The sequence below is a fragment of the Ptiloglossa arizonensis genome, chromosome 5 (genome assembly GCF_051014685.1).
Source record: "Ptiloglossa arizonensis isolate GNS036 chromosome 5, iyPtiAriz1_principal, whole genome shotgun sequence".
Classification (NCBI taxonomy): domain Eukaryota; kingdom Metazoa; phylum Arthropoda; class Insecta; order Hymenoptera; family Colletidae; genus Ptiloglossa; species Ptiloglossa arizonensis.
In genome coordinates this window covers 16,820,801-16,846,687 of record NC_135052.1, presented here as the reverse complement: position 1 = coordinate 16,846,687, position 25,887 = coordinate 16,820,801, and the positions used below count along the sequence as shown (strand labels likewise).

Here is a 25,887-nt window from a genome sequence, read left to right as displayed (position 1 = left end):
TATTTTTGTTTGGACGAACCATCTATCGATTGTCGCGAGACGTTGCTCGTGGACAATGTGTTTTTATTTTTTATGAATTATGTTTTCAATCTTTCGTTATTATGGGTAGCCGATTGTCGCGAGACGTTGCTTGTGGACGATGGATTTTTATTTTTGAGATTTTTTTTCTAATCTTTCGCTATGGGTAGTCGATTGTCGCGAGATGTTGCTCGTGGACGATGGATTTTTATTTTTGAGAATTTTTTCTGTCATTTTTCCCTATAATGAATGACTAGTCGATTGTCACCAGGTAATATTTGTGAAACATGGGCTTCAATTTTGGATAATTATTTTCAACCCCTTTATTACAAATATACTTGATATTTCTCGGTTTACCATAAGATAACATTGAGAAGTTTCTCTTCCGAGACTGTAGATTCAATTATTTAAAAATTGCCCACTCGTGGTAGACTTTCCTTTTTAGAAAATTTATTAAGAAACCATAAACGTCTTGCTCCGAAGGAAAGTTCCTCTTTCTCAAAAATCATTCCCAGAGCAACCATTCCGGCGCTACATATACATTTAATCTTTCGAAATAAAAAATTCGAAAGAAAAATAAAAACTAGAAGATTCTTCGAGTATCGAGACTTTTGCATTCCTTTACGCGACACTCACCTCGGCAATTAATTACGTTCGTGTTGGGAATACCGATAAATTCGTTGAATTTTCACCACGTTTCGGGAAATCTGTCCTCCCGAAGGATCAACGATAACCAAAAGGTGGGCACGGGAACAGGCAGCTGCGGCTACGAAGAAATGGAAATAATTCCATCGTATATTCCCGTCGCAATATCCGGAGGGTTTTCTTAATCTGGAGTTTATCTTACCTGCATCGCGACTGAGAATTAAACCGTACACGGTGGGTGTCGTCTCTTTTGTTTTTTTTTTTTTCTTTATTTTTGCTTCCGTTGACCTGTGTCCCGTGAGCCGAAAGAGGATTAAACCGACTACGGGGGAACCCGGTACATTTTGTCCCGTAGCGTTTAGTCGGCGTTTAGTAGTCGAGGGTATAAATTATGCAGGCGATACTTTCTAGGTTGTGGCAGTCTTTCCCTGTTTAGGGGGCGTTTGGGTGGCCTTTTCGAGAGAACTCGATTCTCAAGGGTCCTTTCGACTTTAACCCTTGAAACGGGCAGACGGTACGACGCGCTCGCCCCGGATATTGACTAGAACGTCATCAATTTATGCGTTTGAAACGTTTTCTCTTTGTTTTTCGAAAATACACACCCGGTACACGACAATGCGCACGTAATCTCTCTATGAGCGAAAATATTAAAGGAACAATCTTTGTCTAATACGTCTTTAAAACATAAACGAACAATCTTTATCTAATACGTCTTTAAAATATTAAACGAACAATCTTTGTCTAATATGTCTTTAAAACATTAAACGAACAATCTTTATCCAATACGTACACAAAGATTCTTCACGTATTGTTTACCGTTGCAAACGTGTCTTAAAATTATTGATACAAAATTTCTTCACTAGTTACAATTACATCGTATCGATCGAGAATAATTATTCTCCGTGAAAATTTGTAGTTAATCCGTAACTATCCATACCTTCATTTCAGTTGTAAATGTATCACTACCAGTGGTACGAAATTTGTATCGTTAGTTATAATATACAGGGTGAGGTATTTTGGGAGAATCTCTTGGGTCACTCGTTTATTTTTAAATACGAAACGAGTAAAAATTGCTGTCAAATAATGTTGAGGTATGCGTGAAATTTGTTTCGCGATTTACGAACGTGGTAGAAATTTGTATTTTACAGCTACGAGACAATGGACTTTCCCTCGCGAAAAAACGAGTTCGTGTACGGTGTTATCGGAGGGACGTCGACGAAGAGTTTTCAAAGTTCGAACATCGACGTAGTCTTCCATTCGTTCGTAATTATTTCTGACCGATACGCTATCATCGTTCCTATTATTGACGAAACCGTTGGAAACAGCTACCTCGGTGATTCCGTGCGGTGCAGTTTAAAACGTGGAAAAGTCACGCGATGCGAACGTACGAACAGCGAATCGAGTTGAATCGAATCGGTAGTTAACAGGTTCGACGCGTTCGTTGGTTAATTTATGCGGTTGCGTGCACTCGTTTTGCAAAGTTACGGTTCGATTCCGAAGCTTCGATTCGATTAAAGTACTCCGACTTCGAATCAATTAGATACCGAACGAACTCACGATATTACCTACTATCGGATGTAAACAATTCTTTCCATTGGTTTTACAGAGTAATCTATACTAGTCGATTTTACCGTTCTAATAGTAAAATATCGAAGATGTTCGTTAAATTTTTGATTAAATATTAAATAAATTCCAACTCCAAACACACTAAATTGGAATTTCTGTAAAGATTTACATCGTACGGAGTGTCTACGATGGAACGATGAGAAGTTGATTGAAAATATAGAAGAAGGTTCAATAATATGTTCCCGATACGATAAAAGGAATTATTATTCGAAACTTTTTACACTTGAAAAGTGATCATCGTTAATGTACGACGATCGCTTCGGTATTATTCGATTTTTGTTAAATACAAGTTAAAATAGAAGCGTATTCCTTTTATTCCACGACTCCCACGGTTTCGAAGAAATTAAATTCCAAACCAATCCGTGAGTGGATCGTGTTTTATAAAATATCGGAAAACACGACGCGACCTAAATAGTAATATTTGGATGCAGAATGCTAAATTCGTAGACATAATATACGTAATTCATACTCTCGTGCATACTTGTTACATTCGCGGCGTCAAATTAATGTCGGGACATGTTAGGTTGAATAGGAAATGGATTTCTATATGTATGTCGCAGCCGTGAATAACGTAACTCGTATGACATACATTGGATAGCGTTCGTTCGCGGAGCTTAATTTGCAACATGTTAAACAGACATTCGTTACGGTTAATAGTAACTAAAATTCGACTTGCAAGTTAATTCGAACGACTGTCAAGATTGGTTTGCGATAGTATCGGATTCGCTGGTCCGAATTCGAGCGATTTTTATAACCAGGTGTTCGCGTACGTTTTTTAATCATGATAGACACTTTGGATCATTATATTTCAAAGCACTCACCCCTGGAAACAGAAAGAGAGGACATTTAAATATAAGTGTCACTTACAATCAATGGACTTTGTAAAATTCCCCATTTATACTAAACATGTTTCCAGTAATTTACAAAAGAGTTGGAACAGTTAAAATAGAAGCTAAATTATATATATATATATATTTTTTTATTATAATTATTCGATTACTTTCACATTCTAACTGTCTAATACATCTACAATAAATTAAATACAAATAAAAGTTCATTACACCAGTATAAGTTTCAATTCACTCGACAAACACAATTCACACGTGTCTCGGGGTTCAGAAATACAACGTATACGCAACCAAAACTATTTCACGTTTATCTCGGAAACGAAGCCCTCGCGACACTGCATCCCAGAGGAAAAAGTTGTTCGAAACGAGGTCCTTGACAACATATCCAAAAATCGTTCGAATCGACGCGGTGGCCATTCTTCCGAACAATTGTCATATTTTTTTCTTTTCATTCCAGATCGTGCGAAACGATCCACGTTCAATGATAGCTTTTCTCGTGTGACTTTTCTCGTTCCCCCTGTGTTTAAAAACGATTACCGCGCCGCGTGCGAAACGAACAACTACCACGAACGCGGTAATTCCAATGATCGATTCTCCAAAAGGAAACTGATTATCGCGTTACCTGGAAACATTGCGCGTATACGAAGGAGCTCTCTCTCGAGAGGTTCTGCTTCGACGCTTGTACAGAAAGGAGAATTGGGTCAGCAAGAGTGTTCCGCGCGTTGGTCGAACGCGTCTCGAACGCGACGCGAGTGTTACACGCGAGGAAACGGCGACGGTGGGCGACAACAGGTGCGGCAATTTCGCAATTACCGGCTTATCGCTGTTAAACGAATAATACTCGAATTACGATGCGGAACGGGACGGAAGGGACACCCGTGGCGCGTGAAACGCCGCGCGGAAAATTGTATCGCGTACCCTCGCGGATACCAGCGCCGAGTACGGCCCGGCCGACGGAAGTTTGAAGGAGTTACGGGGCTAATAAACCTCTTTACTGTGTTACGAAGGAAGCGGTCCACTTTATTCCGCCGCGGGCCCGGAATTGCCGTTTTAATAAAAAGTATCGCGCCGCCGCGGAGAAGGTGCGAAACGTAACTGCGGCCGAACGAACGAACGAACGAACGAACTGGCGCCAGGAGTTGCGTTTAAAGGTGCAGTGCGTTCACTTCGAACTGAAAAATATCGATTTGAGAAATTTCTTTTTTTTTTGCAAGAAAAAAGTCTTGGAGAAAATACTGTTGAAGACGGATCGGAGAATTCAAGTATCGAATCAACGGTTTGTAGGAGATAAATTTTGATCGTTTCGATTGATTGGAGTTGAATTAATTTTCAATCAGTTTCTTTTTCGTGGAATTTACGCGGGAAAGATTTTATTATTGATTTGTTACAAAGTTGTTAATTCAGAACACGCAAAGATAGATTTTTAGGAGAATTCAATTTAGAAGTGTTACCTTTAATTATTGTATCGAGAATTTCAAGGTCTTTAATTGTAAATATTGTGTTCTATTATTTCACACACTGATCGATACGTCACTTATCGTATTTAGTAATACAGTAAGGAAATACTGTATTTCGAATATACAAAAAACTCGCAGGAATTTGTATTTATAATACTCGAGGGAAAGAGTATGTTTTAATAAACAATTTTTTCATTTTACCCTAAAGCTTCGAATATGGCTCAACAGTGGTCTGTCAGCAGGTCGAGCGAACCTGCGCTAAAGGTTGCGTTTAATCCGATCATAATTTTGCTATTAAAGTTAACAACGTCTCTGGGGTTCTCGGCAGTTACTTCAGGGCTGTCGTTGAATATAGAAATTTCGGTTAACCATAATTATACCGCTGCGCCCCGGTGACGATCCTCCGCGCGAAATTATTAATTCCCGACCCCGATCTCTCTATTACCAGACGTTTATTTCCCTGGCCGAGATTTAGACCGACGAAGCATAGTTGTTACCGTGGTGTTTCTCGAGGCGATTCGCTATCCCTCGATGGACATTTTCCCCGGATACCGGAAGAAAATGCTTCGGACCGCGAAGGTTGTAATTTTAACCTCGAACGATCGTACACGAAAGTAGATCGAGAATTTTCCACGTAGAAAGTTGTGAGCTTAAACTGGAACGATGGTGCACGGGAGTAGATCGAGAATTCTCTACGTAGAAAGTTGTGAGTTTAACGTAGAACAATGGTACATGGGAGTAGATCGAGAATTTTCTACGTGGAAGGTTCTGATTTTAATCTAGAACGATTGTACTGGAGAGTAGATGGAAAATTTTCTTTGTAGGACGTTGTGATTTTTACATAGAACGATTGTATACGAGAGTAGAACGAATATTTTCTTTGAAAAAAGTTGTGATTTTAACGTAGAACGATTGTACACGAGAGTAGATCGAAGATGTTCTGTGTAGAATGTTGTGATTTTAACGTAGAACTATTGTACACGAGAGTAGATCGAAAATTTTCTGTGTAAAATGTTGTGATTTTAATCTAGACGAGAATGTAGAATTTTGTGGCTATGAAAATTATTACAAAAATTGGGTAAAATTTAAGCAAGGAAAACGCAAATTATGCTGTAAATACAATTTTCTGAGTAATCTTGTTATCTGTCTTGTTACACTTACATACTTCGAGTTATTGTTTTAGTGTCCAATTTAGAGTAGAACAATTATAATTTAACGTGTAACACATACAATTTAAATAAACACAGAACAGATAGAATAAATCGAATAATTTACTTATTTGAAGTTTGGTCAAGAAATGGTTTTTTTGTTCTTCGTTATTGTAAAACATGTGAAATAGTTTTAAGGTGTTACATAATTTTTATACACGTTTGTGTAATATATTTGTATCGTCGCAACGAGTATCGAATTCCCAAAGTTTGGCCATTAATTTTAGAACCTCTCTGCATATACGCTAATTAAACAGTTACATTTTTTACCGTAGAATACAATACGGTAAAAATTGTATAACATGCACCAAATTGGAACGTTACTTGCACAATTGGAACGGGTCGTGTAGCGAAAAGTCAAAAGAAATTACAGAGGAAAAAATTGATATAACAAGGCACTTCTGTGACTTGATTGTTTTTCGCGAATGCAACGACACGTTTACAAAGTGTACATCTATACGCAAGAGTCGTGAAAAAGTCCTTGAAACTCGTTGATAAAATTAAACGATCTTTGATTATCAAAGACTCGAAAAAATTCACCAAATTTCGTCCTCACGAATCCTTAAATCACAATAATCTAACTAACCCAGACGGAAACAAATTTCTATTTCCAAATCTAACACAAGATACGTATTAAATTCCCACGTGAAAAATAGTACAACTTGAGCACTAATAAGAAAAAGAAAATTTCTCCGAAAAAGATTGAGTGCTCGTCGAGAAGATTTTACCGCTTCGTTTCGAAATCTCGCGAGACTCTTGGCTCGTGATCATTCGAAGAGCGTAATTGTTAAGTGACTGGTCCCTCGTTAATCGTTTCGAGATCGATTCGCCAATGAGAAGCAAACGCGTTGTTTTGAAAAGTGGCGCAAAATATTACCGAGCTACCGCGAGAAGGTAAATCGTTTCCATCGCGTTGATTTGAAAAGCGTAACTGGAGTGAAATTATTGCGAGGAAACGAAAAGAAGTTATCTGCATTCCGTTGTGTCTGGCGATTTCTCTCTCTCTCTCTCTCTCTCTCTCTCTCTCTCTCTCTCTCTCTCTCCTTCACACGCTGGAGCACGTGTCACCCAGCCGTGCACTCGATAGGAACGTTCGCGTTTATCGACGCGCAATTCCTTTGTCCCGTTTCCTCGCCAAACACGCCGCTTGATTTCTCGTTCGATGTGTTTTAACAGCACTCGTTGTAACGGTATGTAAACGGCGCTGCCACTTGGCAGTCGCTTGTGTCAGTACGAACTGCGCGTCTCGAATTCTGACGCTTCGATTGCTCGAAATTCGCGTAAATTAACCCTCGATAGGATTGCGATTCAAACGATTCGCGTTTCGTTCCGAAGTATCGTGTCTCGTTTCTACCTTTCTCGATCCACGCGAACCGAAAGTATCGCGATCGATGAAAAGTTTCATCGCGCTTTGTTTTTCAAACGACCCGATCGTGTTTCGATTATTGAAAATAGAGATTTATACACACGTGCGTATGTAAATATTGAATTTTTATTTACTTTTAAGATTTATATTCTCGTCTTTTGGTTATTTTTTTTTTCTACACGTTCGTGATTTGTAAATGAAGAAAGAAAGAAAATAGTTTGAATGAAAGAGAGATTCTTTCTTCGATAAAGAGAGAATTGAACGAAGTATTAATTGTACATTTACAGTACACTTTTTTCATAAACAGTATTGCAACGTTCGAAAGAAATTTGTATTCTTTATCGGATATCGGTTTTTCGATTGGCCGAAATATACACATATTGTAATGTTCTCGTGACCGTAAATACGCTTAACCCACTCCCTTCGTGGAAATATTAGTATCGTCTGCAAGTTCTAACATCTAATAGAAGCTAACCTCAACCTCGATGTTCCTCAAATTTAAATTTCCATCCCTATGAAGAAAACGCTCAATTCGACAAAGAAAAATAAATTTTATCTCAAATCACTCGTATCGATTCTCCGGTTCGCGAAGAAACATCTCAATTCGACAAACGCAATACATACTTTCATCTGAAATCACTCGTACCGATTCTCTGGTCCACGTGAAAGGCAAGGGAAAGAATTCCCCCGTGAGAAACGAAAATCATTCCCAAAAGGCATCCGTGGAAGGGCGCGCCGTGGTACGAGGCATGAAACGATCGTCGGAGAACAGCAAGATAGTACACGGTCGGAGAAGCGTAGGAGATTGACAACGGAGTGGAGAGAGCGAGACCGGTATAGGCTGCGAAAGTTTTCCAATTTGAGGCAATTAGTTTGCCGTACGGGACTGGATGGCATGCATCCAGATAATCGAATATGGGTCACCGTCCGAAGTGGAATGGGTCGCGCTTTGGTCAGACCGAGAGTCGAACGACCGTGGGAAGAGGGAGTTTGACGTGAACGCGCGGGACGAGGGTCAACTAGAAACCGGCTGGAAGCAATAATTGTTCAGGGAGGGGATCTCCAACTATTCGATACGCTTAGAGCATTAAAACGTTTCTGCGATGGAACGCGGCCGTGGGAAAATTTGCATATAGAAAAACGAGCAACGGGGACTCGATACCCGGTGCCCCGATCGACCGCTACGAGATAGAAAAAGTAATGAATATTGAAGCAGAAGTGGTAATGCGGAAGATAAAGTGTCCGTTGAAATGAGAATTCAATTTTTAGAGCGTCGAACGAACGTTTCGTAACACGGCTGCTCTCCGTTCGATGAGTTTTAAGCGGTTCGGAATCGGATTGTTTTCTTTTTTTTTTTTCTTGTCGTTCGAACATCTTTTTCGGCGGACTTTCGGGGAAACTTCGGCGAGCGAAATTTCTCTCCACGGTTATGTTTCCCAACTTCGTCCCGCGGAATAGTTGTTTCGGTTACGGAAATGCGCGAGAAATTGTTTCCTGTGAAATTTCAATCGCTCCACGACACGGTAGATGTTCGATGATAAAAAAAAATATTCGTTTTTCCAGCCGGATTCGAATGAAATTGTTCCACGATTGCGTCCTGTGGTGTTTCAACTGTATCGGATAATGATAAAGTTTGAGAAAGTTTTTTTTGCTGGCTTTCGATCGCAACTCTTGCGTCTTCGACGGTAGAGATAATCGTCACGGATTTTAAATTACGATCGTATTAAGAAATTTGGAAAAATGGACAAATAACGATCGAATGAAACTTTATGTTTAAGTTTCGTACTCTTCTTTCGAGATCTGATCGGATCTACTTAGCAAGATCTATTTATGGATGTTACCTTTTGCTTCGACTTCTTCGATACCTAATCGTTACTGATCAAAATGTTAAAGAAAATAATATCCTAGACAAATCTAAAGAGAAATAAATTTTCAATGAAACAATTACGTACACTTGTTCTCTTCTCTAAATCTCTGCACTAAAAAATATTGCAAGGCATCAATCCCTCTTAACTCTCGTACGGTGTGCTCAACACAAAGAGATACAATCTTCCTACTTAAAAATTTACTCTCTCACATCACACTTTCACTTAGGACACTTCCATTCGTAAAAACATTATTTTTATATTAACACCTTGTCTGTCACTGATATAACCCAGACAAGTTCCCATTACTGTGCGATATAAACGTGACTCCGAGCTCAAGGATCGCGAATGGTTAATTATCCCCGCGAAAAACTCTCGCGTCCCTCGCGGATTGAAATCCTCCCCCTGCTTACGAAAGCACCGATACACTCTCCGAGAAGGATCACCGATTTATTCGAAAACGCAGTCTTTAATAAGAAACGGGTCAAGGTATCGAGAGGTGACGTCGGCCGAGCGATGAGTCCCCGGACACGGTGGTCCCGTTGAACGCACCTTCGCGGAAAATTCCGTGCACGAATCACTTCTCGGGAATCGATTGATCGATCACCCGTTACCGGGAAGTTGGACTGATCGATGTTCACCGCCCTGTGCACCGTGATGGAGCTTTAAAGTTTCACCGGCAAGTTTCCGGGAGATATGCGGGCCAAGGAACTGGCAAATTGCTAATATAACGTGCACGAGTTTACCGAGAAAAATGTTTCCGTTGCGCTCGGGCAACAGAAAATACCGTGGCAATCGTCCCTCGTCGCGCATAAAAGCCAGAAATCGTTTCGTCGTCTCGCGACTCGCTTCGAATATTATTCGCGAGGGGCGTCGCGTTTCGCTTCGGCGTCCCGTTTTAACGAGATCGGTGCTCCGCGACAGGTTTCGCGAATTTTTCAGATATTGTGCCGGCTAGCGATTATGGGGTTTCGTATTTTATTCGCGGCCGTAAACCGTTATTACGATTTCTACGATCCGTCGGAACGCCTCCCGCTTATTTATCGGTCACCGTCGAGCAACCGGTCCATTTACTTTAACGAGGGGCACATTCTGTCCGCTGAAGCTTCAACTTGTGCCCACCTTACACGTTTAATTAAGACAATCGTTCCGGGCTGTTTCGTTGTAAAAATAATCCGCGTGTACTTCGGTCCAGTGAAACCGGGACGAGGGGGCAATCCATGTTGCTTGATTTTTATATGCGATGGAAAATTTCCGAACGATCTCTCTCGTCGATTTTTTAACACTTTTGTAGTTTAACGCGTGGATGCACGGAGATTTTGAGCGCGAATCGGTTCGAGAAAGTGGAAATTTTACGATAAGGTAAGAGAAGGAGGCAATTGAGGGACGATTTTGTTCATTTGCACGGTTTGTCGAAAGCGATATTAAACGAAGAGTCAAAGTCTCTGCGAGACACTATCAGAGGTTATGTGTAGCTATATAGATGTTCGATCGGAAATAATGAGCGCGAATCGGTTTAGTTTCTCGAGAAAGTGGAAATTTGACGATAAGATAAATAAAAGAATAAATTAACAACGATTTTATCCATTTGCACGGTTTGTCGAAAACGATATTAAACGAATCAAAGTATTCTCTGCGAGACACTATCGGAGGTTATGTATGGTGGAAATTTGGCGGTAAAATAAATAAAAAACTAAACCAGAGGAGACTTTGTCGAGAAATTTATTACGAAACTATGAATATCGAACGAGCTAACGGATCTATCGACTATTGAATATTGAACAATCTGATCTATCAGCACTTCCAAGGCCTTTATCGGGAACATTGAATGCTAACAAATGGGGTAGCAAGATGAATAAGACGATAATGTTCCCGAAACCGCAGATTTGATCTCTACTGTACGCCACAAGTCCAAACATTAATCACGATTATCTGAACTTCGGCTTCTTCCTGCTAAGTAGCGATCTTAATTAAAACTCGAAAGCAGCGTATCGAAACAGTGCACGCGACTGATTGCACTATCAGTCGGCCATTTCTTTTTACGGTAGAGCCTGGCCAGGTTCGAGATATGAACATCGTGAGTGATCGTCTTATTTTTACGATCTCGGTTCGTCGAGAATCGTAGCGGTTGGGAAGGGCTGGTAAGGTTGGTTTCGCTTTAAAGTTCGAAACAGAGTCTGAAATCGGAACGTGTCTCCGCAAGGTATGGTAACCAGAACGTCTTAACGGCTCAGAGTAAGCGGAACGTCTTAAGACGTCTAACCCATATACACCAAAGTTTGCGAAATCTTGAACCAGCGGGGATTCGTCAAACGTTATTGGGAAACCGTGGAGGAAGAAATTCGTGGCCTTTCTCAAGTTCTAATTAGATTTCATGGCTTCACTGTTCGCACTGCGAACGAACGAATGGAAAATTTATGGAAATTCGTGAGGCCGAGAACGGTGAAAAAAAATCATGTCACCGAAACGATTCGAAACTTTCTTTGGGTACTCGCGGTTGATATTAGGTGTTGGATATTCTAGTGGAGGAACGTGGTTTCGTCGACGTTAGGTTCAGATTTATCGGGCTCGTTTAATGTATTTCGGGGAGAGAAATACCTTGGGGCCCAAAGGTTGTCCATATTCTACTTACGCGTGAAACACGTATTACTTTTCTTCTCAGATCACATATGTATAATATTTTAGAAATTGGACGGGGAAAGGGCAAATTAATTTACGAGTACTATTGGTTGTCCATTTTGATTATTGTACATGAATATTGTAGACAAGGATGATAATTAAATAATTTGAAAAAGAAGCTCGAAACAGGACAAATTAAACCCTTTAGTAGTTCGAGTCTTAATCGAAGATTTTCTTTTTCGCGACAATACGATACCTGTAGTCGGATTTATATAGTGGTATAGTTACTTCAATGGTACTTTTATGGGTGTTTATTACACGATACTTCTAACTCGGTATGGTAGATTTATTATGAATAGAAATATAAAATGTACACAAGAACTTAATAACAATGAGGAACTGTGAACAAATCTTTGGTCTCTTACTTACCTACTTAATTGTGTTTAATAATTTTGTAATTTACATAAATATAAATAGTAAGTATTGATTGTCAATGACCTTTCAAGGTTGAAGTAACCTCGAATAATTCAATAAAGAAAAGAAATAATAATTTTGTAATTCACATAAATATAAATAGTAAGTATGATTGTCAATGACCTATCAAGGTTGAAGCAACCTCGAACAATTCAATAAAAAAAAAAATCTATTTATTTTATCGTAAACTTTTTCAAAATAAAATGGAAGAAACAACGAACTCGATCACATTCCACTCGGTGATTCCCCGCTAATACCGCGTCGCGGGATAACAAACATTCGACTAATCTGTTTCCATGTTTTACAGAATCCGTGGCCAATAACAGTTGGGACCAATGGTGGACCTACGACGGAATATCCGGTAAGTGTTTCGTTGATCCGTATTCCCAGATTGTTCGTTCGCACGATTTCGAAAAGTTTCACCGTTGAAGGAGTTTCCGTCAGTTTTCCGAGTTAACGGACGAGGTAATCGCTCGTGTAATCGATACCGACACGAAGCACTCCAGAAAGAGAAACCGATCGGGAAGAGTTAATTTCCATTAATATTCGAGGATTTCGCGGATCGATCGCGTTAAGTTCATCGCGGAGCTCGGCCCGGCCCGTGTCTTTGCGGGCGGAGTGCTCGCAGGAATAATGAGATATCGGAAAGATTCCGTCGGAAGTGTAACTCTTTCTCGCGTTGTCCGCGCCGCGGGTTAATATTGGAAAAGTTTTACCACGGGGGTTGCTCGCTATTCCGGGATGATTACAAAAATACGTTACACCTCGCCGATGGGTCAGAGACGCGTTTATCCGCGAGGAAGTTGCATCGCAAAATAAGGAAACGCAACGGGGCTGGTGATTCTCGGTCGGAAACTTTTAACTTCTTCCTTCTTCTCTTTTTAGCCGACTTTCACGGAGAACGACGCAAGTGTTATTATTTCTACAGGCTGCGTTACGGGAACGGTGGTCGTACAAGTTCTGTAATGCTAAGATTTGATAACCCCGCGCAAATTAACGAGATAATTTTCCGGTTAACGCAGAACACGCCTCCATTATCCAAACGGTGTATTTCCCCCGTGGGTATTGCGCACCGGTCTCTCTTCAAGAAAGTGTACACTTTCTTCGATTCGAATCGCGTAACCCTTTTTCGAATTATTTCGCGTTTAATCCACGTTTCACCGATACCGATATATTTGTTCGAGAATCATAGAATCGATCATTTTTCCATTGATTTTCGTGTAGAAAAAATCTGGTCGAAACAGAGATCGGTTAAATGCGAAACCGAATAATCGAGAGTATCGTACAACTGTAATCAGTTTCAAGATTGTCGTTTAATATTTACGTACAATACTAATATTTAATCCTACAAGAAATATTACTTTATACGTGAAAAAATTAGTATCTTTGAATCGATATATATTTTTAATACTTGTTTTTTGCTGTAGAGTAAAGGTACATATATTTTTGTGATCAATACTTGTTTTTTGGAGTAGAGTAAAATTACACGTGCCATTAACTTCTTAAAAATAATGATCAAATTTTTATGTAACGAAACATATTGTTACACATTTTGTTAAAATGTGTACTATCACTTTTGTCTCTCGAAACAGTCTCCCATTCGGTGCAGTATAAGGGTGCGTGGAATCTATTGGCTCGAACTGTACACAGCGTGAAATTTATACTTGTCAACGCGTTAAACGAGCCAAGCGGATATTTTACGATTCTCCAATACCGTTATCGATTCGATCGCGATGTACCTATGTTGAGATATAAAGTCCGAGTCGTCGATACAGTACGTAAATGTTCCACCAGAAATTAATGCCGCGGAATTGTTTTACGTAATTCCCCGGCAGCGTTGAATCGTTTCGTTCATCATACCGGGTGGAACGTCGAGATATAAATCGCAAGGGACAGAAGCGTTGATCAGTTTCCATGATGGCGCGGCGTGGCGGCGCGGAGCCTCCTAATTTTCTTAATTTTAAGTTACGAGGCCATCGAGTGGCTCGTGGCGCCGGCACGAATTTTTTAATCTCGCCGCCCTCGCGGAGCGGCGGGTCGCAGTTTTTATTAAAAATAAGGCGGGCGCCGATAGGGTCGTGCAAGGCTCGAGAGTCTCGAGTTTAGTGTTGTTCCGCCATGTGAGCCAGCTGCCACAAGAGAAACAGTGCCGTATACTCGGTTAAGGAGCGTTCGTATAAAGCCCACGAAATTTTCACGTTCGAATTTCTTTTTATCGCGCGAAATTTGCCCGTGTCGTGTCAAGCGATCGCGATGAAAAATTTAGGGTCTTTGAGAATTGGACGGAGAATTTCAATTTTTTTTCTTTTTCCTTTTTTTTTGAACGAAAGATTCTTCAATGGCTGATTTTTATAGTTTTTCATTTTTATTTCACGATTTTATTAACCGTAAGTTCGCGTAACTTACCTGTATCTATCTCGTTGTATTGGAAACGTAGAATCTTTGAGAATTGACCGGGAAATTTCAATTTCTTTTTTCTTGAATCGAAAGATTTCTGAACGATTGATTTTTACAGTTTTTCATGTTTATTTCACGATTTTATTAACCGTAAGTTCGTGTACACGAAAACACGATGCATAGTAGAAGAAACATGTTATAAGAACGATGATTCGAAGAAACAAGTTGTAAGAACGATATCTGTGACAACCGGATAAATAAAACACAATAATATACTTACAATCCCTAATTGTGTAAATACACAACCGTTTCCCAAAACTTATATTTCCAACACATTTGTCTGATCGTCGCGTCACATTCCACTTCCACTCTCCGTTCGCGATCACTCGTCACATAGTTTGGTTAGATTCCATACTTACTACCACTAAACATATTCGTTCACTTAATTTACCTCGATCTCTAATTATAATATTTTGAACAAAAAATCAACGAAATGAATTTCTCCCCTATTTACACGAATCACGTGCACAAACACGTCGTCTGAAACGCAGAAGTTTACTCGGTACAGAAATAGGAGTCGTATTGCGATCGAGAGCGAGAGAAAGCGACCTTGAGTGGCCAACGAAGTTCGATCGACCTAAACTCCCTGCGACGTTAGTTTGCCGTAAGAACACAACTCGAGGATCGTTCGTCCGATCGTGTTCTCGTATTGTAACAAGGATCATCATAAATCCCTCGGTGAAATTCCCGTGTCACCCGGTTCGCAGTTACAAGCTCCGCGCCCTCGTGACTTATAACACACATCGATGTAGGGTAGGGGGGTCCAGAAGTGGATTTTTAGGGGGCACCGAAGTCTCATATCAAGGACAGATGGCCCGGCCGTTTTACAACCAATAACTGACTCCCTTCGCGTGGATATATATCTGTAACATCTTCCATCGCGTCTATCCGTAGCTATACTGCATATCCTTGATTTCAGCTCGAGGCTGCCACGAGAAAAATATCGCTTTAGAGTTCGCCGCCGTTCTTATATACACGATACAATGTATAAACGCGAACACGGAGGGAAGATATGAAGCGGAGCCACGGTATTCGACGCAGGAATATAATTTGTTGCCGAGTCAATATTGTCGGGAGTAAATAAGACGAGGGAAGAATGGATGTTGATGCAGACGAGACGAACGTGACTGATGTTGCTAGAGGATTGGGAGTGAAATTAATGTTTCGGTTGTAATGCAACGAAAATTAATGCGTTGTCGTCTTTGTTTAAAGTTCGTCGTAAGGGATACGTAAAATTGTTCCGATTAATTGTACGCGTTTGTAAATTATCGATTCGTATCGCGGGACGATCGATCGGGGTAATTGATCGGGATAGAAAGGTCAAGTTGTTGGTTTACACGTGGTGTGTAAATAATTGAGTGTAAACGGAGTAGCCTAACAGGTAGTGACCAAAATTATACTGTGTGTTCGTGACATCGAGTAGGTGAAAAAATGACTGTAAACTTGTATTTTGTTGACCTTTATTTTATAAAGAGTGGATAAATTCCTACACTATCGAGATTCCACAGTGTCGATGACTCTTGCGTTCTCTAACGCGTTAAATAACGATAAGTGTGCAAGTCGGTTCGCAATATACCACCAGACGTAGAGAATACAACAACAACAAAATTGTCAGGGTTGACTTTGAAGACATCGAGTAGAAATGGCTGTAAACTTGTCCTTTGTTCACCTTTGTTTCATAAACAGTGGATAAATTCCTGCACTATCGAGATTCCACAGTATCGTTGACTCGTGCGTTCTCCAACGCGTTAAATAACGATAAGTGTGCAAGTCGGTTCGCAATATGCCACCAGACGTCGAGAAGGCGAAAAGAAAATTGTCGGGGTTGACGTTGAAGGGGAAAGACGAGATGGAAATTGGGGGACGTAGTCGATGGGAATATTCGAGGAAGTGAGAATACGCGGGAACGAAAAAAGCTTCAATACCACGGAACTTTTCTACGAGCTGGATTAACTCAGTCTCCGGGAGCTTCTCGTCTTTCGCCTTGGTACGCAACTGGTAGCATTGCCAGGCCTGCTCCCGCGCTTCAAGAGCACTTTTCCGGCCCGTGGAAGTACTATTCCGAAGTGAAAATGAAATTTCTGCCGTGAGAAGAGGGCACTCTTTCCCCTCTGACATATCCAACGGGACTTAATGATACACTTGTTAAATGCGCCAGAGACGCGGCTGCGAAAAGTCGGGACCGTACTCGGCTCGTAAATAAGAGAGTTAATTAAAAATATTCCATTCAAAAGGCGTTGACGGCTTTAAGCGCGCAAAGCTCGAGGTACTGGGTCATTACGATTAACGCAAAATATTATTAGACGGTTAGTCGATTCTCACCGGTGAACAACTAATTCGAATTGTTTACGAATTGCGCGGGACGATTTTCCATTGTTATTTGACTCTTATACAATAGGTACGTGTATGTAAAATTATTGCACAAGCAGACTCGAATCTTGTTTCTTCGCTTTATTCGATATTTATTTATTTGTTCGCGTTGCGTCATTATCGCGCAAAAGTGTACTAAGATGAAAAGGAATGGGAACGAAATTAAACGAATAGTAAACTAAAGGGACGAAAGTGCAACGAGAGCGAGGTGCAGCTAAAGTGCAGTTTCAAATGTTAATTTAAACTATTAAAAGTTAATTTCGCGCGAAAGTCGCGTTTCGCGATAAGTTTCTCTTAATTTTATCCACAGTAACGATCCGGGAAATTCGAAATTAACAGAGACGAGGGAAACAAATGCTTTTAATTTTGACGAGCAGCGAAGATCGGAAATAAACTTCAAAATTAACAAGAAGGAGGAACACGAATGTTTTGCGCAATAGTTATCGAATTTACAAAAAAGAAACAACTCTCGATAAGGAAGAGACCGTAAAGCTCGAAATCGATACGAACGACAGTTTCGTTCTCCGCGCGAAACGTGACGAAATATAAGAATTCCAGGGGATGCGAGTTTCCCCGCGGCTGGAAAATGTCCGCCATCCGATATTTCTGAAAGACACGCTCGGCTTGCGCGAATTCGTTAGCATCGGGCCGCTACAATCGCGTTACATGGGAAATATCGACCGTGAAAGACAGCGAAAAACGTTCATCGACGATGTTCTCAACGAGTATTTGCATAATCCCAACGCAAAACGAACGCCGGAGGAGTCCTAATAAAATCACCGCTTCGTTCGACGTTAATATCGAAATCGAAGATCAACGTCTCGATCGAGAACAGGGAAGAAGAAATAAAAGAACCACGCGAAAGTGGTCATAAATAATTGCACGTAAATAACATCGGTTCGAGTAATTCTCGTGTGTTTCGATGTTCTAGCGATGCAACGCACGCTTGTATCCTCTTGGACGATTTTTATCGTTGTTGCGTTAGCATCGATCGCGATTAACCGCGATAGTGGCGTAACGTTTATCGAGGGAATCGCGCGATCGACGATCTCCGATTTTTTTACGAAACTGTACACGCAACCGTGGCGATGAAAAATATTGGACAAGCACATTTTTTCCCCCGTAGAGACAGATTTTTGTATTTAGTGGGGCGAAAACTACCACGAAAATTGTGAACGGAATGGCCGTTTCATAAAAAATTGAAATACGTTTCGAAAAACGATACAGATGGAAACGGAAATGTTCGGTTTGGAGCAATTGCAATGATTGAATGAACATTTCGTTGAATTCTCAGTGGCGTCGCTGTAGACAATTAAATAATTTCTGGTGAGTTGAAATTTATTCTCCCCCCTGAAACGGAAGACACGATTGATTCAAAATTAATAGAAATTTGAATAATTGTGATAAACGACCGATGAGCTGGATTTAAGTGAATGAGAATAAGAAGGTTAAAAGTGAGTTTAAAGAAAGTGATTAAATAATAATCACTTTGCAGAAGTATACTTTTCAGCACGATATCTCGGTAAGTGTCACTTCCCAAATCTATACATACCTTAATAATTTTGCACTCGATTTGTAATCGTATCTCTAACACAGTTAAATTTTACACATTACAATTGAAAACTTCAAACTCTCCTTCGTATCTCTACAGAAAAAAAAGTGAGAAGAAAAAACTAATCGTAACAGTGTATATCCCACCTTCGTCCCCCGTAATTTTTGTTCGAAATATTGTTCTACGCAACGAACAGTCATTCGAGTAATTTAACCGACGTATCCTACCGGACCACCCTGTGCATACGATTGCACAAAAATTTACAACGAAAGTTTAAAACAGAACGCGAACCCGCTCGTGGAGTTCGAGAATCATTTGGTATGTTGCTCTTATAAATCGAGGTTTGTTTACGCGGGCAAACGCGCGAACGAAACTTTGCAAATTAACTTTACGCTCGTACGAAGACCAATGAACCATTCGCGAATGAATTTCAACCGCTCTTATCCGTTTTATTGCTTTCGACGTTTATTGTTCCTTTATCGATTCCCATTCGTACGGTGTACGGAACGATTCGATTCGTTTGTACGGTATACATTTGTATTAATTCAACGTGATCTGCTGTCTTCCGCGGACCATTGTTACACGACCAAAAGTTGATACAATGAACGTAGCGAGCTCTTAATCCACGAATCACGGAAAGACAGCTTGAAAGCATTATCAAGCGGAGCTCGCCAATCTTGTCTGTTTTTCAGAAACCAGGCCAACGCGCATTTATTTGTTCCGCCGGCTAACAGAGCCGCGATTGTTGCTTTTCATTCAAATTTATAGAATAAACTCCCGGGTTCCGTTTTCATCGCGGGGCGAAACAGCTTTCACGGTAACGAAGCCCGTTTCATAAAGAACGCGGTTAATAAGTTCCAAAGAGCCGTTTCGGAACCTAGATATTCGCGGTTCGGCGCTTTGGAATATCTGAAAAATTCAATTTCACCGGGGGTTTCGGTGCGAATGAGGGTAGTGACACGAACGAAACAATTCTATTATACGGAAGAAATTCTATTCTGTTTGAAGAATCGCCTCTTGTTTATTTATTTCACCAGAGCGGCCGAGCATCGTTGCTGCGTATAACGAGATCGTATCGGGACTGGTTGTTACCCTTGACGACGTGTCATCGTCGACTGGGTCGAAAGGTGGATTAGAATCTGAAAAAATGGAGATTTTAGAATTCGATAACGATGATTATACGTAAGGATTCGATAGTTCCGTAGAAATCTTCGAATCGTGGATTATACGCACGATTGTTTTTGTAGATGGTTTGTATATTTGTAATATTTGGATATTCGGTAAAATTGTCGTCCCTTCAATTATTTACTTAACGAAGAGGTACTTGTTTGGTTATTTAATTAACACAGTCTGCCCTCGAGTTTTATATTACACGTACAATTGTGTTCTTATGCACTTGTGCATATATATTATATTCTCGTGAACTAAATGTATTTACACATGTTTCGTATATGTGTATATATTTGGATATTCGGTGAAGTTTTCGTTCAATTTTTTATTCCACGAATAAGAGGTTTTGATTATTTTATAGAAATCACTTGTATCGGGACTAGATCAAGAAGAACGAAGATTCAATCTTTGACGAGGGAACCGAAGATTCGAAAAAAATTCGCGAAAAAATTGGAGTCAAACGTTTTGGTTGACCATTGTAAGTACTGTAACTCTGTAAACATCGATCGAAGTTGTTCAAATTTTCATTACTCGTGGTACCACATTTTTCTTCACCCGGGAGCGATCTTTCTTTCTCCCTAAGCTACATTGCAATTTTACGACTCGACTCGCGCAGAAAGATTTAGAGCGAACTGAGCGCGTTAGTCAAGGACTCGTTGCATTCTCAATTAACTCGTAACTGGTACACCTGGGTCAAGGTGAGAAAAATTATTTTTACCCAAGTGGGTTGTAGCAGTGAGGCCCAACTGTGGTGTTCCCTTAGCATTAAGTTGAACTCGAGGCAATAATATTATCGTTCGGATGGTTAACTTCTCGAGTGGTCGTGTTTTGTTCGTATTTTACCATTTCCATTTTTCAAATTTTCGAAGAGAAATTTACGAAATTCGTAAACTACGATATTCGAAAAAAATATTCCCAGTGTACGAAGAATTAATGATAATTGACGTCATGTGAAAACGAAGTGAAAGAAAAATATTTTATTAGAAATTAATTATCTAGCTTGCGCGTGTACGTTGCGATTCCAATATTTTATCGTCGCGAATCTTCCGATTTAGATATTAATAATCGAGTCCTATTTCGAGAATAAATTCAAGATAGTCGGTTGCAATAAATTATAGATACTTTTGTCTTTCGATGGTCGTCGAGCTGGCATAAACTATTTCAATGAAACGTTTACAAGCACCTTTAATCTTTTCTTTAGAACTCGTGTCGACGTTAAATGGTTCTCGGCCGTATTCTAGCCAGACGCAAGATCTTTGTTTCATCGAGTGAAACGAGCAGGAATTTTCCATCGACGTTAACATTTCGGTGACATTTGACATCAATTGCGGAAGCTCTTATTCTGGTCCGTTATGAATGTTTGATGGTATACATACATTACTATGGTGACATCAGACCTTTCGTTTGAAAAGATACGGAACAGTGTTCTTAGGGAAGGAAGCAAGAATGTCAGATACGATTATAGTATTTCCGCTTCGTTGTTTCCGCGTTTCGATGATTAATTTTGCTCCTATCGATCGATCGCACTATTTTCGTTCGACGTTTGAATTCGAATTTCATTCGCAGTGACTTAATTCATTCGATGTTTTACAAGTTTTCGTTCGCTATGAAAGTGTCCTCGTCCCATCTGTGTCTTGTTCTTGGAAATATAAATCGCTATGAAGTGTACTTCCACTTGTAATTATTCATAGAAAAGTTACACCGAAGTGTGCCTGAAAGTATGAATAATTAGACGGAGAATTATCTAGAAAATCTACGGAAAAATATTTGCAGAAATTAGCTACTGGGATACAAGAACTACAAAATCAGATCTTAAAATATAAAAAAATAATAAAGTTTCCAATTTCCACTTGGTAAAGTACGAAACACACTATCGACCTATCGACAAGTGTCTAAATATCTTAAAATAAAATATGTACTACATTCGTAATTTCAACTTATCGAATATATTCTTTCGATTCAATTCAAAAAAATTAGTTTCATCCGTGCAATATTATTCTTTGACGTCCAAGTGATCCTCGAAACAATTTTTCAGACACGGTGTTCAATTTCTCCGTAACAATAATCACCGGTCGATCGTTCCCCTAAATTAGATTCATCGAACGCGCTCGAAGGAAATAATTATTCGGTGTACACCGGTCCACGATCTACTTAACTCCAAAACTCCGTGGCTATCAATTCACCGGTTTATCTGGAATTCGAAATGATCAACATCGAATCGTGATCGTGTGTCATTATGTCTGAAAACGGATCCCCTTTACGCGAACCAGGCCCGAAACACCCCGAGCGCCGGCCACCATGACGAAATTCGCATGGTTATGCTGGCTATGCGCACCTAAACGCCGTTTCGGCCCAGAATTTCGAGAATGTCACTAATTTGCCAAACGGAGTGAGACCTGACCACATGCCTGCCTCCGCCAATGCTCCGCTGATAAATAATTGAATTTACCGCTACATCTTAAACCCAGTTCACGGTTATGATAAATTAACCGGCCGCCTACCGGCGAATCATCCGATGGGAAATCGGCGCGGAGTGTGCATCGATCGATGAATCGTTTCTAGAATAATTATCGTAGAGAGTACTTGTACCTATTAATTACCGGATGAAAAACTGCAACGCCGTGTGCTGGAAAGTATGAATTATTACGAAGTTGACTTGTAAATTATTCGAGGAAAAATTACAGCGAAGTGTGCTCGTAAGTATGAATTATTAGGAGGATAATTATCATATGGGAAGTGTGTTGGGACTGTATATACAATATAAATTGTGTAAAAGAAAATATATGAAATATGAAGCTTTGGAACTGTCGATTATTATACACATTTGAAGTTATAAATCGTTAGAAGGAGGATTATTAAGATTCTGTACGGAAATTATCAAAGGCTGTCGTAAATTCTTGCATTTTGTCTCGCGGTTGATGTAACGTGAAAGGAAATTAGTAAATATTTATTTCGTCGAAAAAAGTTTCCTTTTCGAAAATAAAAATATTCTTTCTTCTGTGGCACACTTTTGTAGTTAAAACGATTCCATTACTGCGATAGCTTCTTATGCGCGATGTCGGGGTATTTTTCAGAATTTCTGTTCTTTTGTGTACATTTTTTTTCTATGTGACTCGTTGCACCGTTTCCAAACGCGTTTCTCTTTGCTGTGACAACTTGGTGTACCGATCTTCCACAAATTAACTAATTAATTTCTAGCTTCGGGGAGAAGGAGAGTTTTTTAAATAAGAAATTAATAAAAGAAGAAATTTCCTTGCGTACGCAATTGTGTCTACGAAGCATCGCGTTAATCTCTTTAAAATGTGACAAATGCATACGAAAATTGAGTCTCTGATCAGCGTTTATTAAAAGACAATAAAATCCACATCGGAGCCGTAATATTCAAAAATATATCGCACGAATATTCAATCACGTAGTCTTGTAATCGACACGGTAATCAAATTGCATAAAATTCCTTCTAATGTAAAATTTATACTCAAATCGTGTCAGAGATGTACACCAGAGAATTAGAAATCGATAATATATTTCGGTGCGATGAATATTTCAAATAGTTCGGCCGAAGTGTTAAAATTCGTTACAAGCGCGATCGAATTCATCAATAATTTATTAGAATTCCGATTAATTGAATACAACGTCAATACGTTTCTTCGATTAATACGTAGTCGTAGAACGAACGTAGAATAATATAGAACAATAACCAAGAGTTCGATGTTCGAACGGAAATACAAATATTACGATTAACGTTTGGAAATGCATACGATCCAGTTCTGTACGAGGTAGACCTGGCAGTATTTTCCCGAAGCGAAATGCAACAACAGTTTCGAAAAGTGGGAAAGTAGGACGAACCCATGAATAATAGAAGCAAATGAATATTCGAGTAGCAGGGAATATTCGTAGTCGGGATGCATGAAATAAGGTGAATGCTTTCGAATGATCTCGAGAATCTGAACGGAGCGCCATATCTAATTCGATGCGACGCTACCGTTCCGTTCGACGAGAATTTTCCACGGAACAGCGACGTTTCGGTGGTTCGTCGTACGTGCTTTTTGCGGAAAGAAGAAAAAGAAGAAAGAAAAAAAAAAACAAAAAGAATTGCATTCCTTTTACAAGAATCGTAAAAATTCATACAAACGAATTACGAACGGAAACTCGTTCCCCGGGAAAACCAGGGATTCGTACGCATTTTGTTACAGTTTGTCTCCTGAACTATGCAAATTAGGTCCACGGATTCCATCTTCCTCGATATTTATGAGCATTCATAGCCACCAGACCGAAAGTATCAATTTGTTCGCAACGAGAAACGCTCTGGACCTATCGGAGATGGTATTACGACAAGCGCGTTGAATGTAGCCACTGTTGCGCCTTGGACGACGTGAGTTGTCGATGAATGTAGGTTCTCGTCGTCCGCGCTTCTCGACAGCTCGTTAGAGGTCTCGAGATGGTTGGTGATTAAAAATGCACTATTGTCGATGTGGTTCAACAATAATATATTTTGTACAATGATGGTGAAGATTGTTGTTCGAACTTGCTGGCACAGTTGTATTTCAAGTTTCGACTTGTGTAGGCGAAGTGTAAGAATGTTTCAAGTGTGACTTCTGGCAACTATGTAAGTCAGTGACTCCGTGTGTAATTTGTAAGTGATAGACTTGTGGCAAACTTGTAAGTCTTGCAAGTGGTGGTGACTCGTGGCAAACTTGTAGGAGTCTTGTCACTTGTAACAGTGTGACGTGTAGTGACGTAGTGTAATGACGTGATCTAAAGACCAGTGTTTAATGACATTTTTCGCGTCTCTACCCTCCGCTATATACACTAGGCTCAGGATCTGATTGGTCGAGGAAATTTGGAGGTGGACAGCGGTGGTGCAGGAAAGGGATCCCAGGAGTGGGAATGTTAGTTTAAAACGTGGGTTCTTGGAAGTCAAAGTTACTAAAAATCATAAAACGGCGAAAGTCGCCTTAATTACTTGCAGCTGCTTAGCAGCCCTCCAAGAACCCAGGCAGGGTAGTTAGTTGACGGGGGGAAGTACGTGCGCTGATGACATGCTCGGCACCCGTACTAATCCCGCCATAAAACGTAGGGCTCGACGGACTGCGCCGATTTTTGCGTGCCGCAACATACCGCCCCCCTTGAGCGGTTACGGTCAACAGATCCGGAGGTTTACAGGTGTAGAGGTTTGATTTCTTTGTCCTATGACTGTATACATTTCTTAGACTACCGGGCGCGGAGCTTACATAATACATAATGATACATATGTACATATAACCTTAATCTAAGGGCAACGGAGAAGTCTCTGGACGCTGCGTTTGTATTCGTTGAGAGTATTTGCGGTGATAACGCGTGTAACGCTATCATCCCCTGGATGAAGAGCGACGATCCTGCCCAGGGCCCAGTGAAGCGGGGGGACGTTGTCTCCGTTGGTCGATGATCAGCGTGCCCTCCTGGACTTCCTGTGGTACTTGGGTGTGCCGCGTTCTACGAACTGTCAGTTCGTGCATGCAGTCCTTGTGCCGTCGTCAACCTGTTGGCTGGAACTTCGGCTCCGCTAGACTCATGGACACTTGTGATCAAGTCCGATCCGAGATGGCCACGTGCAAGGGCCGTGAGGTGGTTAGGGTCGGGGGACAAGGGAGCGAGTGGACGGGAGTTTAAAATGGCTTCGACTTCGGCAAGATACGTTATCATGGCTGCAACTTGTTAATAACGTCCTGCCGTAAGCGCGAATTAAATTTCGTGTTAACGCCGTGACGACCGCCCCCCGTAATCCCCCGAAGTTAGCTGCGCGCTTGGAAGACAGACTGATGTCTTCAGCGTATCGCAGCCATTGAGGACCGCGAATATGAGTTAACGGGGTTGAACTTGCGAGGTTCTACCCCCCGTGATAGGCAGTCGGCTGGGTTGTTTAGGGTTGGCACGTGGCGTCATTGTGCTTCGTGCACTGACCTTACGTCGCTTACCTGGTTCGCGACGAAAGCCTTCAACGCGTGCGGCGGAGTCCTCATCCATGGTAGGACGATCATTGCGTCGTTTCCGAATATCTTTCGCGCCGGCGGCGATTCGATTGACTTTATTTTGGCGTTGAAGGGTTTGATTAGCAGAACTGCCGCGCACGGTTCTGTTTTGACTAGCGTTTTCGCCGACCACGAGCCACCCTAACAAGGTTTTCCTGAGCATGACGGTGGGCTCAGCTAGCCTAATTTGCCCTACGCTCAAAA

At 40.6% G+C, this 25,887-nt stretch overlaps 1 protein-coding gene across 2 annotated transcripts in view; it reads left to right on the top strand.

Moving 5' to 3' along the window:
- Positions 1-25,887, top strand: part of Carpa (Carbonic anhydrase-related protein A) — a 334,325-nt gene that overhangs the window by 172,098 nt on the left and 136,340 nt on the right. For both annotated transcript variants that reach the window (XM_076312333.1, XM_076312332.1), the window contains exon 2: positions 12,434-12,487. In XM_076312333.1, coding sequence (XP_076168448.1) covers positions 12,434-12,487 — 54 coding nt within the window. The remainder of the gene's footprint in view (positions 1-12,433; positions 12,488-25,887) is intronic.